The 16,883-nt window shown below is 32.4% G+C and overlaps 1 protein-coding gene across 20 annotated transcripts in view; it reads left to right on the top strand.

Annotated features, from left to right (window-relative positions):
* Window positions 1-16,883, top strand: part of Upf2 (UPF2 regulator of nonsense mediated mRNA decay) — a 131,675-nt gene that overhangs the window by 55,580 nt on the left and 59,212 nt on the right. For all 20 annotated transcript variants that reach the window (XR_013021518.1, XR_013021517.1, XR_013021512.1 and 17 more), the window contains 6 exons: window positions 4,241-4,326; window positions 10,202-10,310; window positions 12,693-12,750; window positions 13,829-13,884; window positions 14,398-14,514; window positions 15,002-15,103. Coding sequence is in view for 8 of the 20 variants with exons in the window: in XM_076481776.1 (XP_076337891.1) it covers window positions 4,241-4,326; window positions 10,202-10,310; window positions 12,693-12,750; window positions 13,829-13,884; window positions 14,398-14,514; window positions 15,002-15,103 (528 nt within the window). In the remaining 12 variants the exon portion in view is untranslated. The remainder of the gene's footprint in view (window positions 1-4,240; window positions 4,327-10,201; window positions 10,311-12,692; window positions 12,751-13,828; window positions 13,885-14,397; window positions 14,515-15,001; window positions 15,104-16,883) is intronic.

Here is a 16,883-nt window from a genome sequence, read left to right as displayed (position 1 = left end):
TAAATATTTTTACTGTTAATATTATTATCTGTAGTTATTAGGCTTCAGTAGCATTTGTTAGATTTTATATTATATTTTTTCTTGGTTGCTCTGTTGTTACATTCTGAGTCATTGCCATCTTTATTCATGTTCCATGTCTGGCACCTTCCTGTCCTACCTGTGGGTTTTTACTTTTATCCTGTATGCACGATGCTGGTTGGAGTTCTAGATTTGGCTCAATCACGTGGTTTTTCCTTGTTTTAATATGTTGTCTTTGATCACAACTGGTGGGCAATTTCTACAGGACCAAGAATGCCTATGATGCATGTTCTTATTTTTCATTCCTTGGGATACTGTCTCTGTTTTTTCACCATGTGATTTGGTACTGGCTTTTGTGCCTTGCCCTTTAAATCCCTTTCCATTCTATAAATATTTCATTAAGTGGTCTGTGTTTCACTTCTGAATTTTGGGGAATTTTACTAACACCACTACTTGGATGTCTGGATTCAGTTAGATCCCATATGGGAGATATCCATGACATACTCACCTGCTTTTTTTTTGATATACAAGCAGCTTGTGTGGTGGGATTTTCCAATTGGATAAGTTAACTTCCAGTCTTGACTGTTTGTGGAGTGTCTTTTTAATCACCCATCTTCACTGAGACCATCCATATTCCTCCTCAGATGCATTCAGTGGAACTTTATATTTTCTACATTAGTACATTTGCTATCTTACACCTAGTTAGGTTCTAATCCTTTGGAGAATGTGGATCCCATTGAAACACTTCTCCATTTGGATCTGACACATTTGTGATCTTTTCAGGAGATTTTGCATGAACAATGGTCTCTTTGTAGGGATCCTTTGGATTCTTTTCTCCTTCCCTGTTCAACGAAATGTGTTGTTAGTTGAAATTATCCCCTGTGTTGTTGGATTTGCTGATTCCTCTGCCTCATCCAGATTTGAATGTCTTCTCTGATGCTCATTTCTGAAATTGAGAAGCATAGATTGATCAGCAGGAGGTTTCAGAACAATGGCCAGTGGATGTAAAGTCTTATTTTGTTAAATTCCTGGCACTTTTGGCAGTTCAGTGTGGTTTAGTTCACATTCTTTCTTGTGTATGGATTTGACTAATTAAAGTTTAATTCTAACTATTCAGTAGTAGTGGCTTATATCACTTGCCAAGGGGGTGCTTGTTCCTTTTCTGGTAGATAGTGGATTTCCCTGTTTGAAGCCACACACTTGACATACGTCTACTGGTATGTTGTGTTCTAGGTGATTATTTTTCCTCTTTGCAGATCATATTTCCAGCCCTGGCACACTTTCTTCAAAGGAGTGGCCTCTTGATTCTCAAATTTTCTGTGGCTCCACTCAATTCCAAGTTCTTTCTTTTTTTTTGGTTGCTGGTTCATCAACCACTTGCTGTGGTTATTGGTTTGTTTAGACAAAACTTGTTCCAGCTCTAAACTTTATTTTTTTTTCATTTCCTTATTCTTCTTCCCAAGATAATTGTAGTCATCCATGCTACTCTGCATCAGGTCTTTCTAACTGATACTTCTTGACTAGCACAGATCTGGTTTTCTTGGCTGTTTCAGCTCAATATGTTTTTCTGTCCTGGATCGATTTTACTAACTTACACTTAAGGGGTTCATGTGGTATGTTTGTTTTTTGCCATCTTCCACCTTTATTCTCTGTAGAATTCAAATGACCTTGCACATGTTCTGGATTGCTTTATTGCTTTCCATTGACTCCATTTCCTGTAATTTCTTACCCTTGCACTACTCTTTTGTAGTTGATTTATTTATGTTCCTCTTTTATCCATTGCATTCAGCTAGTGATTTGATTAACCTTTTAATCCTTGTCTATCTCTTCCTGCAATCAATTCCTGGTGTCTTCACTCCATTCAGGCACCTTGCATTTTTACCTGCACATCTATCCTGTCATCTGTTGGGGGTACTTCATCTATTGAACACTGGGACTACACTTCATATGTTCATCTCCCATTACCTGCTTTGAGTAGTTGTTTCTTCCTTGTTGAGGTACTGTCTTCCAGCCATTGCCATTCTTCACTCTCCAGTGAGACTGTAACTGGAGAAGTTTTCTTTTCTTTGTCATATATATTATTTTACAGGGGCCTGTTCCTCTTCGATTACCATTCAATGTCTTTATGTCAAAGATGTTACTGATTTAAGGTAGTTCTGGTCTGTTTGAGTGGGATGTACATATATAAATACATTTAAAGAGAATATTAATACAAAGAGTTAAGTAAAATAAAACAAAATCACAAGAAAGGACTGCATTAAAAACAGCAAATCCAAACCTCTCACTGATGTTAGTTGTTTTTTTTATAACCAAAAACAAGCTAAAACAAAAATAAAACATGCTGCACAAATTGAAAGGATCCCAGGGTACAGGCTATAATGTGGGCAATAGAATGTTCTCTAGGTTTTGGGGGTGACTGTGGAATTGGGAACCACATTGTGGTGGGATATGCCATCTGTCATTCTTAACCTCTATTCACAAATCTTACAAAAATAAATTAAAGGAATAAGTAAAACAATAGATATATAATTCAGAAATAGGAGAGCAAGATATAGGTGCTCAAGCCCACAATGCCATCTATCGTTCTTAACCTCTATTCACAAATCTTACATAAATAAATTAAAGGAATAAGTAAAACAATAGGTATATAATTCAGAAATAGGAGAGCAAGATGTAGGTGCTCAAGCCTACAATGTCTCACATCTGTATCACCCTTCACTGCCTGCAGACAGTTGTGGGAAGGTGACTGCTCTTCAAAGTAAAGAAGAATAAGAATAATAAGTGAAAATAAGGTTCTACCATTTGGGGTTAAGTAAGTTAAATAAATTTAACTCTTGAATTTAGCATTCCTATAACAGTAAAAATGCACTAATTGGTAGCCTACTAAATGAATTATACTACTATAAAGGGGCCCATCCAGTTATCTAAATTTACTAGTACAACTCTGAACCAGCAACCATTTAAGTCTATTGTAACTATCACACTCTGAACAAGCATTTATGCATGGTAAGGTGTAGATCCACATAAAGTAGTGCCAGGTTGTTAAATGACTATTCACAACTGAAAATATTTATTGGCGAATTTTAGTAAAATTTATTTAATTTTTATTTCTTTATATTTATTTAATACATTCTTATATTTATTACAGAATATTTTAATAGTTTTATATAAAGTTTCTTTATTAAATCCATTCAATATTAATTTTTGCATCAGTATTTCAACATTACTAATAAAATACTGTAATTTATTACAAAGTTTTACAAAATCTGAATAACTATGAAGTTATGCTTATAGCAGAAGGGTATGGTACATTACTATTAAAAGAGTGTAAACCATATATTGGAAAGACAAAATATTTTCTTTTATCAAAAATATTTATATTGATATTCTTATCAATTATTCTCCTTCCAGTTGACTGAACTTGAGTTGAACGTGGTATGATTCTTTTTTGTATCCTCACATGGATGTAGTCGTTGGCAGTTGAGTTTGGGGTGTTCTTGAATTGCTGTGTACAGTTTGTGGCTTGAGGCACATCCCTTATTTTACCCAGATTTTGTACACCAGGAGATTGAGGTTGTAATTGTGGTTAGGATCACTGTACAAGTATTTTCTCTCCCATTTGGATGTTCTCGCAATTTGCAGCTCAAATCTGTCGCCCCCTTTCCACATTTGGACAAAGTATGTATCTGGTACAGAAGTGATATGGTCTCCCACTATTCATTAGAGTATCCTTCAGCTGCTTTCAAGGATGCTTCACCTATTCAATGTGGGATTCCAGTTATGTAGGTGAGATGAAGTAAGGCACCTTGTCACAAGTTATAATTTTTTTATGCTGAAAATTTATTTCTGACATGTACTTATACCTGCTTACACTTCCTCCCCACTGTCAACAGATTCTTTTATTTCTGCCTTATCTCAAAGTGGTTGTTAGGTAAAATAGCATAAAGGGAATGACAAATCATGTGGGTGTGTGGAGGTTTGTTGCATGATAACGTGAATCAAGGGGTGTGTGGGAGGAAAATGCTTGTGGCATGCAAAAACACTTTGCAAATCAAGGATAGCACTGGAACAAGAATTACTATGTGTATGAGTAGAAGTAAGTATAAGCTAGAAATACATCTTCAATGTAGAAAAATTAATGACTTGATGTAGGGGTAAAGTATTGTAGTTTCAGTTATTGTGAAAGCAAAAAGAAATTGCATTTCAAACATTTTTTTTCTAGGCTGCTGTAGACTTTTGTATGAATTTAAACACAAAGCCCAACAGGAAAAAGTTAGTCCGGACATTGTTTTTAGTTCCACGTACTAGGTAAGAACTGGCATAAGTTTGTATTTCTTATATTATCTTTTGATGGTCCTTTAAACAAAGACAAACTTGTACTAATTTAAAGTCATTCTAGATCTAAAACACTTTAAAACATATTTCAAAATTATCATTTTGTTAATAGTTTTCCATTTGTTTTGTGTATGAAAACGTTTTTGTAGAATTGGCAAGAAAAAAAAAATTAAAATCATCATCTGTATAGATTCTTTGGTTGTGCGTAAATATTTGAAGGACATGCAGACTTTTAATTTTTATTTTTGACTTAAATGTTATTCGTATACCATTACTTAGAAATCTTAAAAACATGAAGAAATAATTATTGTAGTTTCAAGTATTTGTTTTTTTTTTTTAGGTTTTTAATGTGAGGTGAGGTATGATAGAAACGTGAAAAATATCTTTATGAAGATCAGATATTTCAAAATATATTTTTCCAGCAAAATATAATATTTGTGATTTTAACATAAATAAACTTGGATGTGTGAATTAAATGACCTGCAGTTCTTGTTTTTCATATGGAATGCATCACTGTTAAACTCTTGTAGTGTACTGGAGGTATCATTATGGTTTATGAAATGGATAAACATATTCAATGATAACATTCAAAATAGTGTAATTTTTGGGACAGATTTTTTTTTTTTCTACTTAGTTATTATGACTAACCTTCTGTGAAAGTTTGATTAATTTGAATTAACTAATGAACATTTAAGCAGAATTACACATCTTAAACGGTTGAGAGATGGAAACAAGATGACTCACTAAAAAAAAAATTGGGAAGTTTGAAAAAAATGATATGGCTCCTGAATCAGATAATATATCCTCAAGGATTTTTAAGGAAGTTAAAAATTGAATATGTGAGCCACTTGCCACTATTTTTTGTAAGTCCTTGAATAGTTGGTAGGTGCCAGAGGATTGGAAGTTAGCTAATGTAACTCCTCTTTTTAAGGGAAGTGATAAAAATTGTCTCTGTAATTATCGACCCATTGTTCTTGCATCAGTTGTGGGAAAAGATTTGGAAAGTCTGTCAAAAAATTCTTTAGAAAGTCATTTAACAAAGCTCAGAATTTTATTGGATAATCAACATGGTTTCACTATGGGAAAATCTTGCCTCACACATTTTTTTTGATATACTTTGAAAAGGTTATTGTTTATGTTGATGAAGGTATGGCTGTAGATTTGGTGTATGTGAATTTTCAGAAAGCACTTGACAAGGTACAGCATAAAAGGCTTGAAAATAAAAATTGTCTTTATAGATATAGGGATAAGATAGCAAAATGGATAAAAGAGTGGCTGGATGGAAGAAAGTAGAGGTTTGTTACAAAAGGAATTCAGTTAAACTGTACTAATGTCACAAGTGGGTCATCTTGGGACTCAGTGTTAGGACCATTGCTCTTATTGATTTACATCAATGACATAAATGAAAGAATAGTCAATAAATTACTTACATTTGCAGATGATATTAAGTTCTTGAGTGTTACTAGCTGTGAAGAGGATGCTGCTGTTTCACAAAAGGTTTTTAATTATAAAGTGAGTTGGGCAGATAGGTTTTAATTGTTATAAATGCAAGATATAACATGTAAGTTATCATGATATGAATTATAAGTATAATTTGGAGTTTCATGAAAGAGAAGGATCTTGGTGTAATGGTTCATCAGTCTCTAAAGCCATCCAAGCATTGTGTTGTTGATAGTGGTTAGGTAAATAGGATTCTAGGTTGTATTTACTGAAATATTGAATACAAGGCTAAAGAGGTTATAATTTCAGTGCATAGGTCACTGGTTAGGCCACATTTGAAATATTGTGTTCAATTTTGGGCTCTTTACTTTAGGAAAGACATCAAATTGTTGAAAATGGCTAAGAGGATGAAATCTCTCAAACTGTTTTCTCTTGAAAAAAGACAAGTTGGAGGGAGTTGAGGTGTTTAAGGTTGTAAAAGGAATTGATATTGTTTATACATCATCTTTTTTTCATATTTAACAGTGAGAACAGTAGAACTTATGGGATAAAAGTATAAATTTTGACAGGGAAGGAGTCATCTCCAGCAAAGAGAGTTTCTTTTTCTAACCAGGTGGTTGGCATTTGGAATGGGTTACCTTCAGGTGTTGTAGAAGTAGTGAACTTAAACAAATTGAAGAGAAAGCTTGATAAGTATATGAATTATTATTTTTTGTTTGTTTTTTAAGTTAGTTTAGAATGTGGACCCAAGATAGACCAATAGGTCCCATGTTGTCCCAAAACATTATGTTATGAAAAACAGCTTTGTGTTGCATAACTTGTTTAATAGTTTGCCTTCGTGTATATGATTTGAAAATGTGCTGGGCACTAGCACATGAAGCTGGATACAAGTAATGCAGTATTTGTCTCTTTTCTTCCTTCTAATATGCAGTTCACCTTTCTTTTGTTGTTTTTTCAGGTATGAGATTGGGAAAGTGTATTTCTAGTAGCCTAATTGGCTTTACTGAAGTGGATGGTCATCTGACATTAGTATTGTTTACACATCTCCATTTTGAGACCAGTATCTATGAAAAGTTTGATTGAAATTAAGTCTTTTTAACTGACAACATTTTTCTTTTATACGTAAAAACCATTTAACGTTGCAATATCAAGCTAATTCCTAAAAAAATCTTTGGGTAATATTTCTTCATTTTTTCCTTTATTGTTTTGAAATTGTGCAGTTGAGAATCACTGAAGTCCCCTTCCCTTCATGTTTCTTTTGTAGACTAACACCACTAATAGTTTGTAGACTTTATCAATATTTTTGAACCTTGCATATTTCTGTATCATGTATTGTACTTTTTACTGTGATTTCACTCTGATCCATGTAATTCAGAATCATCAGCCTGTAACAACAAACAGTAACAATTTTATGTCTTTTCAATTTCTCTCTTTTTGTTTTGGAGAACATGAGAAGTATCTCTTTGGTGTAACCATCAGTTATTACACATATTGGACACAGTTTCTCGTGTACTCGTGTACCAGTTAACTTGTTGTTCGGCTGTTATGTAGCTCAAACAACTTCATCCCAGACCTCCTCTTGTTTGACTAAATGTATAGTTTTAATCCCAAGCATTTTCTTTCTATAACATAAAATATCCCCACCCCTTATTCTCAAGGATAGGATATAGACAGATCTAAATTTTTGTAGGAAGTATTGAATTGGTGATTTTATTTTGAAAAGCTTTTTTTCACATGCTTTCTGCTTGTTAAATGTTTCATTATTTGTGAAATGGATAAATTTCAATAGCAAGGTAAACTTAATGTCAAAGATAACTACAAAAGATAATGGTGTTTTAATGCTCTTTTGTTTTTCCAAAAGTACTTTTGTTTTTCAAGCCTACTCACAATATATTACAGGAGCAACATTTAGGAATGTTTTCATCTCTGCATCACTTGTGTCAACCAAGTCTTTTATTCTGGATCGGGCTTTAAGTTTCAGATTTGTCTTGGTAAACTGCCTAGCATATTTGTTTCTATGGTACTCAGTTCAAATAAGTTGTTTTCGAAGAAGAACACAAAGTATTGAAGAAAATATTTTTTATTGTGAACAGAAATCTGTACTCCATTTTGGCAACAAACTTAAAATGCAACTTTTCTTGCTACTTATGTAAGTCCAGCCACCATCAAAATTTTGAACCTTAATATTGGAATCATCTTGAAATCTCCAAATCAGTTAATGTGAGAATATTTTAAAAAATTCTAAGTCTCACTCTTCTCTGCCCAGCATGGCCAGGTGGTTAAGGCACTTAACTAGTAATATGAGGGTCATGGGTTCCAATCCCAGTCACATCAAACATACTCGCCCTTTCAGCTGTGGGGGCATTATAATGTTATGGTCAATCCTACAATCCTTCCCTCTAGTCTTTCACTGCTAAATTAGGGATGGCTAGTGCAGATAGCCCTGAAGTAGCTCTGCACGAAATTTAAAACAAAACCAAAACAAACCCACTCCTCTCAGTTTCACTATTTGTATTTTCATTAATATCTTTCACACATTTGTGTTTCATGGGCTGGCTTTATTGACAATCATCAAAAGAAATGAGTTCAAGAAGCATTTCAAGATAAAAGTTGGGTTGTATGCCATCTTTGAATAAACAAGGGAACTAAGAAACCATGGAAACAGCTTGATGAATATTAAAAGACAGAGTTAGAGCCAAATATTTATGTGAAGTATATACATGTACACACATACATTATAAACAACCTGTGAGCATATGTTAAATTACACACAAGTGCATGCATCCTGTCCACTTTTGGGGTCAATGTCATGTGGGACTGTATCAAGAGAGAAGTCATGTTGTACAGCAAGTATCAGTTTCACCTACCAGTGATTGTTTTTAAAATGTTAATGTTATTTAGTGAAATATTCATAGGATAAAATTACATTTTGTGTTAGTGTCTATTATATAACTTAGTATTTCTTTATAAACATTTTAAAGTTTTAATGATCAACTTACATTTACAAAATAAAGTGTTTAACAGAGTATAATATGAATCTGTTTTAACACTACAGTTTAAACAACTAGCTTTCAGAAGTGTAGGACCTTGGTAAATGTAGTGCTGCTTAAAGGCCTATTATATGAAAACCAAATAACAGTTCAGTAGATAAACATAAAGGTGCATTAAAAAAACTGCGTGCTAGACTTTTTGTCTGCACTTTCTGCAAAGTATCACAAATGCTAACTTGTGTTTTGTTTCCATCTTCTTCACCAGTACATGATGCACACACACATGCATGCATGTATAATTATTAAACAGTGATAAAATTATTAAAATGAATAGAAAACTAACCTTGGAAAATGCAAACACAAAGCTATAGCATTTCATATAATTGCATTTGTAACTATATATGACATGCACCAACATAGGTCATGCATTGCTAACCAGTGAAACAACTTGTTCATATGTAATTCTGTGGATGGTGAAGGGTTGTTGGCTGGTTTGGTTCTTTGTGACTAATACATGTTATTCACCTGTATTTGTGCATGACAATCATACATCAGTATTTGGAAGCATTTTTAATTATTGTAAGTGATATTGGAAGCACAGTGTATCATAGTTTTTGTAACTGTTTTAGGTGGTGTTAATCTATAGTCTTGTACATTCAGACAGTATGTGTATCTATGTTTTCAGTGGGAAATCTGCAGAAAAATATAAATTTGTAGCAAATCTGTAAGAGATTCTGTACTCTATACTTGATAGTCTAAAAAAATTGTTTTACAAATGTTTTAAAAATTTCTTTTTATGTGTAAAGGTAACAAATATCTGTAAATTGTGTATTTTGACAATATTTTATATCAATCATGATACAGGTATGACTTTATTGCAAAGACTTCTATTTTTGCCTATTTTTTAAAAAGAATTGAAGAAATAAGCTTTATAAGAACTTTTGATTTCTCTGTGTGTGTGAATAATATTTATCATTTACAAGCCAGAAAAGTAACTTGGAAAACATTAACACAAAAAAGAGGTTTTAAAGTGTGTTAAAGTGCAGACTGGGTGTTCACATGGAAGCCCTCATGCTATTGTTAAGTTCACTAGGTCACAGAATATTTCCTGCTGGTGATCATCTGCACACCTAGATTATTTAGAGAACTCCACATTAATGTAAAATGTGAAGGAAATGTTTGAAAGTTTAGATAGATGTGCAGGTAATAAAAGCTCCATTGGTGATGATTGAAAATGTTTTGACATTTTTAAAATAGTAAATGCTGGCACTTGTATTTTGATATTAATTAGAATAAACTGAATTGCTGCAAGTTACTTTTTGACATGTTTTTTAAAGGAGAGAACAAGAGCAGATATACCAAATTTATGGTGACATACTGTGAAGAAAACTTTAATATAACTTATAAGTTTCTTTCAGGTTGGATCTTCTCCCATTTTATGCCCGATTTGTTGCAACACTTAACCCTTGTATGCCTGATGTTTCAAATGATCTTGTTACACTGCTCAAGCAAGACTTTAAGTTCCATGTATGTATGTATGTGATGAAATCACTGTTTCTTGTGTATTCTTGGTGATAAAAACTTAAGTCATTTCTAGTTTCAGTACTTGTTTACAGTTATTTTACAGTAAACAATGTTATTTTATGTAGAAATGCAAGATGTAAAACATTTATTCTTGGGAATTTTTTAAAACTGCATAAAAATTACTATAATTACACACACATGAAATAAAAGATTAAAAATTTAGTTGAAAAAAAAAAATGTCAGTAAGCTTTCAGTTTTTTTCCTCAAAGGATGGGCACCATACTTTAAAAAAATAAAATAAAATAAATTTTGTTTTTTCCTTTATTTTTGTGATTTTTATTTGCCATATTTTCATTTTTTTTAGTGTGTATTCCACATCTTGTATGAACACGTGTTCAGGACAAACCTGAATTTTGAATTTTTTTTCTAACAGTAAATATTTTCTTTTGAATTCTAAAATTCAAGAGCTATGAAATTAAATAACTTCATTTGAAATGATTAATCAAAATTAGAGTATTGAAATATTTTTATTCTTTTTCAAAAAAGAAATAAAAACAACTTATTCAGATTCTCCTACATGCTATTTGATAATTCTATGCTCATTAATTTTATCAATAGAAAGTTTAGAAAAGTAACCCTTATTCTTATTTTTTGCTTTTAATATACTCTTCAAAAAAAGAAACACAAAAGGCAAAATTTGAGACAAATTGTTAACAAGTTTAATCCAGGTAGTTCTGTATGATGTGTGAAACTTTGCACATTCACTACTGAACATCCAAAGTCTGCCAAGGCGAAGTCCACACTCACTAGTTGAAGTTTAACGTCATTCAACGTCAATAATGAGTATGCCCCCCGTGAGCATCAATAACTGGTTGGCATCTTCTGCCCATGGAAGCAATGAGATGACGAATCACATCCTGTGGAATGGCTGTCCACTCAGCCTGCAAAGCTGCTGCAAGCTGAGGTAGAGTCTGCGGTTGAGGTTGTCGCCGTTGCAGACGTCAGTCCAACTCGTCCCAAAGATGTTCAATGGGGTTTAAATCTGGTGATCTGGAGGGCCAGGGAAGAACGTTGATGTTGTGGTGTCTCAAGAAGACAGTGGTGAGTCGGGCTGTGTGAGGACGGGCATTGTCATGTTGAAAAACATCGTTGACGTTCACCATGATGGGTTGCACATGGGGCATAAGAATCTCGTCGACGTATCGTTGAGCCGTAAGATTCCCTCAAATGTGCAAAAGGTATGTTCTGGCATTGTAGGTGATGACAGCCCACATCATGACACTGCCACCACCAAATCTGTCAACTTCCTGCACACAGTTTGATGCAAAACGTTCACCTCGGCGACGGTAAACACGGGTCCTTCCATCCTGCCTACGAAGCATAAAACATGTTTCATCGCTGAACCAAAAATGCCTCCATCGTCGATGAGGCCATATCCGATGTGCCCGAGTCCACTGCAGCCGTGCTTGACAATGTTGCTGGGTGACGATGACGCCTCTGACTGGATGTCGAGGTCGTATTCCTGCATCTCGTAGACGGTTGCGTATGGTCTGATCGGAAGTCCCGCGCAGCCCTGGTATGGTTGAGGCAGTAGACGTCGCAGTGGTGGTCCTATCCCGAAGGTGACGTTAACCGGATGTAGTGATCTTGTGCTGGCGTGGTCACACGAGGTCTACCAGATCGTGGACAGTCACGAGTTGATCCATGTTGTTGGTGATAGCCTTGTGATGTTGCTTGGGTGGACATTCACAGCTCTGGCAACATCTGATCGAGATTGGCGTTGTTGCGTTGTGCTTCAGTCAGTCTTGGCGTAACTGTATTGCGTGTCGGTGGCTTAACACTGAGCTATGGAAACCGAAAACCCGTCACTTTTATAGGGATTTTGCACATGTTGCACTTGCAGAACATGCAGATCTCTCAAACAAATTTATTGGACACAAATGCGTTTTGGCGAAAAATCCAATGTTTTCCTACGTTTTCAAAGTGCACAACTTTTATTGTCATTTTGGTCTGACAATCAGTGCCTTAACACGTGTAACATCACATACTCTGTGCTTGTAACGTTATTACATATATTTCTCTTTAAAAGAAAAAAATATCCCTTTTGCATTTCTTGTTTTGAAGAGTATATAAATAATTCTGTTCATGTGTAAAATGACTTGTTATACAAAGCTTACATATTTGACTTTGCATCTTAACACAACTTATTACTTTTGAGACTAATTAAGAATGGAATACAGGGATTATGCAAGGTACAAGTCATTTAAGTTTTAGAGATATTTATGCCCACTTTGTGTGGGGTGGGGTCAAAATGATATGAAAATAACATTTTAAATAGAAGTGTTTTACTGAAATAAATATTTAGTTTAGTAATTTCTATAACAGATAAAAAAGAAAGACCAAATCAACATAGAATCCAAAGTCAAAACTGTGAGGTTTATAGGTAAGTAAAATAAAAAAATGAATTAATTTTTAAACTAATGATATGTTAAAACATTTTCATTTACATGACTGAATTGTTTATATAAATTTTTGTAACAGTAACAGTTTATAGAAGTAGCTATTTTGATACTAATTCTTATTACACATAACAAGAAAAATGTTTCAAAGATGATTTTATCACCATTCAGTGTCATAGTGGAGTAGTGCTTGCTTCCAAAATTGAACGAGCAACTTTGCAAAATCAACTCTCTTTATTTTATGTTTGTGACCCTGAATACAGAAAAAATGTTAAATAAAAGCAAATGGAAATGAAATATTAGCATTAAAGGCTACACATTACAGTATATAAGGTTAAAGTTTATAATTCATTTTTCAAAACATACCTCACAAAATGTCTTTAGTTTTATGAAGAAACAGATTATATCAAATGACCATAAAAAGTTAAATTGTTACCTAAAAACGATCAAAAATATTTTCATTTAATTTTACTACTGCTGGGGATCATGAAATAATGCATTATATGTTTATTCACATTGCCAATATAGGTTAAACTTGCTACTAGAAAAGTTTTTTTTTTTCCCAGGTAATTTTATTAAGTGCTTTAAACAAAGTATTCTTTAGGAATTGAAGTGAAGAAATCTGATTTTAGAATAATACTGTGTCTGATAATGGTTTATTAGGAGAAGATGAACATCTCTGTTTTTGCTGGATGTAGTTGGGAAGGTATTTTAAAGATTTTAAAACATGTAGTTTTATTGTAAATTGAACTGAACATATAGTTGTTATTTCAGTGCTTTATGTTCAACAATTAAAAAATACTGTATTTGAATAAAGAAGTCCACTGTTGGAACAGTGGTAAGTCTTTGGATTTTCAATGTTAAAATCAGGGGTTTGATTCCCTTAGGTGGACACAGCAGATAGCCCAATGTGGCTTTGCTGAAAGAAAACACACGCTTGGATAAAGAAGTAAAAGTATTACTTTAGTTAATTAGAATACAGTCTTGATCTCTGATTTTGCAGTTATGTCTTTAAATTATTAGGAATTTTCAAATATGCTTTTTTAAATATTTTTTTCTCAGGTGAACTGACCAAGTTTAACATCTATCCAAAGTCAGAATCACTGTATTGTTTGAAAGTAAGTATTGATGTATAGAACATTTTTTTGAAAGGGCTATTGTTGATTATAAGTATGCAAAACAAAAACTACTTTATTGATTAAACTGATTATGTTGTATGTTTGTTGAAAGTAATCTGTAGTAGTCATTGATCATTTATTAGAAATAAAATATAGTTGTCTTGTCATAAAATATCATTATGAAAGGAAAAATAAAATAACTGGAAAATGCAAGTCTTCTCTGCTAGCATTCTTGGTTATATATAATAAAAAAATAAATCAGGTGGAAACTTGTCTTTGTTCAGGTTTTATATTATTTTTTCATATTTTTCAGTGCAGGGCTAAAGAGACATTATACTAATAACATTGATAGATTATATAAATCAAATACTTCAGCAGTCATGTTTATTTTTTAATAGATGCCTAAAAATTTAGAGTGATTAAATATATGAAATAATCAACTTGAATTTATTGCCTTGTGTTAATTAAGATTTAAATTTCTTACTAAACATTAATTTTTTTAATGTGGTTTAGATGTTATTGTTTGATTTCACTCATCACCACATAGAGATGGCTTGTAACCTCCTAGAGACTTGTGGACGTTTTTTATTCAGATCACTAGATTCTCACCAACGTACAAAAGTTTACTTGGTAAGGTGTTTTTTGAAGAAAGAAACAGTACTTTGTTTATAGTTATATTTTACTAAAAGTTGTTTTTTACATTACATGTGAGAACAAATGATGTACATATGCCAAATGTTGTCAACTTTCAAAATTATTGTTTCTGGTTTGGTCCAAGATCTACTTTCGTTGTACAAGGGTATAATGTTACATATGAAAAAAAAAATATATTGAGTTTTGCTGCTAGCATTTGACCAAGTTCCAAAGAAACTGAAATGCTGTAATGTATTGCAATTTTTACCATCTGTTATATAGATATTTAAATAAAATTGGGCTGGAGAAAAGAATTTATGATTGTAACAAATCTCATGTTAATCATTAAAATAGTAAGATAAAAATTTCCTTATATGACAGTTGAATGATGTTGAAAATCCAGCTTTATAAAAATAGATACATATAACACACACAAATAACACACTTATATAAATACATATTTTTATTATTCTTTTCTTTTTAGAGTCAAATGATGAGAAAGAAATCTGTGATGGCAATAGACAGCCGATATGCAACTATGGTAGAAAATGCTTTTTACTACTGCAATCCACCAGAAGCTCCTATAGTAAGAAGTGTGATTTTTAATTAAATTATTCACTTTTCAGACTTTAATTTTTCCATAGTTCTCATTCTTGATTTTGTAAAACCATTCTTACTATTACATAGAAAGTTGATTACTAGTTTTACATATAATATCCTATTAAATCATTGTTTCTCACACACATGAAGGAGGAAGAAGGATATTCTTTGCACAGATAATGTATTTTATGTTCTCAGGTCAGTTATGATGTACATTGTTGTTTGTTTATGTCAAACTTCTTTCACATTGTCTTGCAACGTTTTTGCATTGAGTTATAAGTTTTTAGAATTATCTGTAAGGTGTAAATATTTGGAAACATATACTTTTTTTTTATGTCCACTGTACTTAAATATTGGGTTTTTTGAAGTTGTTTCATTTATTCTGTTTCAGAATCAAACGAGATTCATTGTACGTAAAAAACTTAGATTTCAAATATAGATGCATCACTATTAAAGAAACATGCTAACTAAACTTTTAGGAAGATTTTTCCTTCTTGAACTATTGAACTATTGCTGAACTAATAACAGTTTATTTAAAATACAAGTCACAACAGTTGCATACCTGTGAGGTGGTAATTGTACACCAGCATACTAAATTTAAATATGCATGTTAAAAAAAAAATGTAATTTTGTTTCAACAATCGCTATTCCCAAATAACTTAGAGTTGATATTTTAGCTTGTATAACATTTACCTAGTGCATTTTACAAAGATAAGAAAAAGTGTTCTAACTTTCATTCTTTCCTGTAAACAACATACTTACAGTTTCTTTTCAAAAAATTCTTCTACTAATCAAAGAATATAGGCTTATGTTTCCTAAGAAATGAACATGTCTTAGAAATAATGACCATTTTTTGTTTCTCAAGTTATTTTCATTCTCTGGTAGTGGTTTTATTATAATCGCCTTGCATTTCTTCCTTTGTGTGATATCACAGAATGTAGTCTGAACTGTTACTAATAAAGCTGAGCCAATTAGAAGAACAAGAGCCAACAGCTATAAATGATTGAATATATGAGTTTATAATGTGCCTACATCATTAATTAGGAAATAAAGTAGTTTACCAGTAATTTGTAGTGTGTTGATATATTACCATAATTCTTGTAGATATAAACAAAGGGTTTTGTTGTGGAGTTTCAACAGTTAGATTTAGAACTTTGTTATAGCTTTTTTGACATTGTTTTTATTTGTTATAAAAATGATTTATTGAATATCTTTTTAAAGCTACAAGAAACACTTCACTGAAAAAAAGACGTATGATAAGTTGAGTAAGATTTAGCAGGTACAATAAGCAGTGGCAAGTAATTTGGATGACACAGATCATTTTCTGTTGAATGCATTGTTGAATTTATTGTATTCAGAATATATGAAAGAAGTTATTTGTTGTTGAAAAGAAATTATGTTATTAGATATTAGTAGATCTCAACAAGAATGCTGTTGTGAAAAGCCATAATGCAATGCCTGAAAGAAGTAATGATGATAGCATTTTGAAAGGTGTAAACATTTGTTTCTGATAAAACTTTGTATGGTTTATAGCCAGACATGGTTACTGTTTCATTTGGCAAAATAAATTTTCAAACAAATATAGACTGCTCAGAAAAAAAAGGAACAACTACATATTTTTGTATGGTTTTGTCATAACTAAATTTATGTATGAAAAAGATATCCATTCATTTACAAGTGTATTTTTTAAGCTTGCGAGTGAAGTTTGAAGCAACTCAAACAAAAGTCACCTCACTCAAGGATAATACAACTCAAGGTACCCTATT

This window comes from Tachypleus tridentatus, chromosome 13, assembly GCF_004210375.1.
Source record: "Tachypleus tridentatus isolate NWPU-2018 chromosome 13, ASM421037v1, whole genome shotgun sequence".
NCBI lineage: Eukaryota > Metazoa > Arthropoda > Merostomata > Xiphosura > Limulidae > Tachypleus > Tachypleus tridentatus.
The sequence above is the reverse complement of the archived record's forward strand: the minus strand, read 5'-3'. Positions and strand labels throughout refer to the sequence as shown.